This window comes from Apteryx rowi, unplaced genomic scaffold (genome assembly GCF_003343035.1).
Source record: "Apteryx rowi isolate R43461 unplaced genomic scaffold, aptRow1 scaffold_9, whole genome shotgun sequence".
Lineage (NCBI taxonomy): Eukaryota > Metazoa > Chordata > Aves > Apterygiformes > Apterygidae > Apteryx > Apteryx rowi.
Window position 1 is genome coordinate 335,922 of NW_020451204.1, and position 1,626 is coordinate 337,547.

Consider the following 1,626-nt stretch of genomic DNA (forward strand, 5'->3'; position numbering starts at 1 on the left):
TGATGTGCTAATTCTGCTAATGTGATTGGAGAATATATCAGGGTGTGCTGTTCCTCTTCCACAAGAGTATGGAAGATACACGCTGAAAATCCCTGTGCATTTCTAGTCTTGTTCCCTCTGGATAGATTTATGTTCATGGAGCATCATCCAGTGCTCTGCTATGTAAGCTGCTACTTTGCTCAGTGGTTTACCACCAGATACATTTGATAAATGCGCTTTATGTAATGTTTATGCTTAGGTTATAATGATTTTGCCTGCTTCCGGACGCTAAACAAGAAATGCAATGAAAGCAGTCTCTAGAACACAACTTGCTGCCAGTGAACTTCTGTATTCTGATCCTAATTTGCGTCCTGAGCTATTGAGGTTGGAGAAGAGAGATTTTGTATTGCCCTTGACCATCTTAAAGCCGATCTTGGCAAGGGCAAAAAATGAGTTCCAGCTTTGATCAGACCTTTTGATATGTGGCGGGGAGGGTCTCATAGTTTCAGGGTTACTAAATACTTAAAGACCTTTCCTCAAGCAAAGGTGACTGCCTCTGGGTGCTATGTCTTAAACTTCAAGTTTCTTATCTGCCTGCTGGTGCAGTCGTCGTTTCCCTCTCTTGGAAGAGCACTGCCATGGGGAAGGTAACCTCTGTTCCCTCGTGGTCACAGCCTGCTCATCCAGCTGGCTCAGAAACCTTCAGCTGCCCTCCCTTATGGTCCATCAGTGTCAATAACCCTTGTTTTGCCATATTTTGTCTCCCTTGACAGTAGCTGTTAATGGAAGAACACGGGGTGACCCAAACAGAACACATGGCCACCATCGAGGCCCACGCAGTGGCCCAGCAGGTGCAGCAGGTCCATGTGGCCACCTACACAGAGCACAGCATGCTGAGCGCAGACGAAGACTCGCCGTCTTCGCCGGAGGATACGTCCTACGATGACTCGGACATCCTCAACTCCACGGCTGCCGACGAGGTCACCGCCCACCTGGCTGCAGCAGGTAAGGTCGGCGGGACGCTCAGCGTTGTCCACCCAACGTATCGTCTGTACCGAGATCGTGAGCAGCGCTGGAGGGCAACAGGGCAACAGGGTGATCCTTCTGCCAGATAGGATGCGGTGGGTGTTTCTGTACTGCTCTGGCCTTAATAGCGCTTCCTCGCGAGGTCTGCCGGCTGCCGAGCGTTGCTGAGCTGAGCCTCGTCGCTTTATTTGTGCGTAATACGGAGGTCCTGGGAGTAAGAGAGCAGCTTGTACAATGTAAAGGCTGCTGGTACATGCTGCTTCTGGAAAGGGTTCTGAAATGCCAGATATGTCAAAGAGCAAGCGTATTTCATCCCCAAATTAAAAAAAAAATGCAAAAATAACCCAGTGTGACCCTCCTTGAGACTGGCCTGATGCGGAGAGGTGAAATCTGTGTGAGCGGCAGCAGTCGCACCTAGGCTCCTTGTCTGGCGGTGTGACCGCACGAGATCCCTCTTCCGGCTCCTCCACTGCCTCTGCGCGGGCTTCCTTAGCTCTTGTAGCCTCGTGGTCACCAATGGCTCTCCGAGCCTCCAGCCTCGCACCCCATCTTTCTCCAACTGCAGTTCTTGGGGAGATATTGGGAGACTGGGGGGGAGGGGGGGGCGCGTTTTGGGCTTTT

General features: G+C 51.3%; 1 protein-coding gene across 2 annotated transcripts in view; it reads left to right on the plus strand.

The window, feature by feature from the left end:
• Window positions 1–256: 256 nt before the first annotated feature.
• NRF1 (nuclear respiratory factor 1) overlaps window positions 257–1,626 on the plus strand; it is a 47,528-nt gene continuing 46,158 nt past the window's right edge. The window contains exons 1-2 of one of the 2 annotated variants that reach the window (XM_026091164.1): window positions 257–626; window positions 753–984. In XM_026091164.1, the coding sequence (XP_025946949.1) occupies window positions 762–984 (223 nt within the window). In that variant the 5' untranslated portion in view covers window positions 257–626; window positions 753–761. Of the gene's footprint in view, window positions 627–752; window positions 985–1,626 lie in introns of those variants that run through there. The other variant, XM_026091165.1, reaches the window with a different exon arrangement.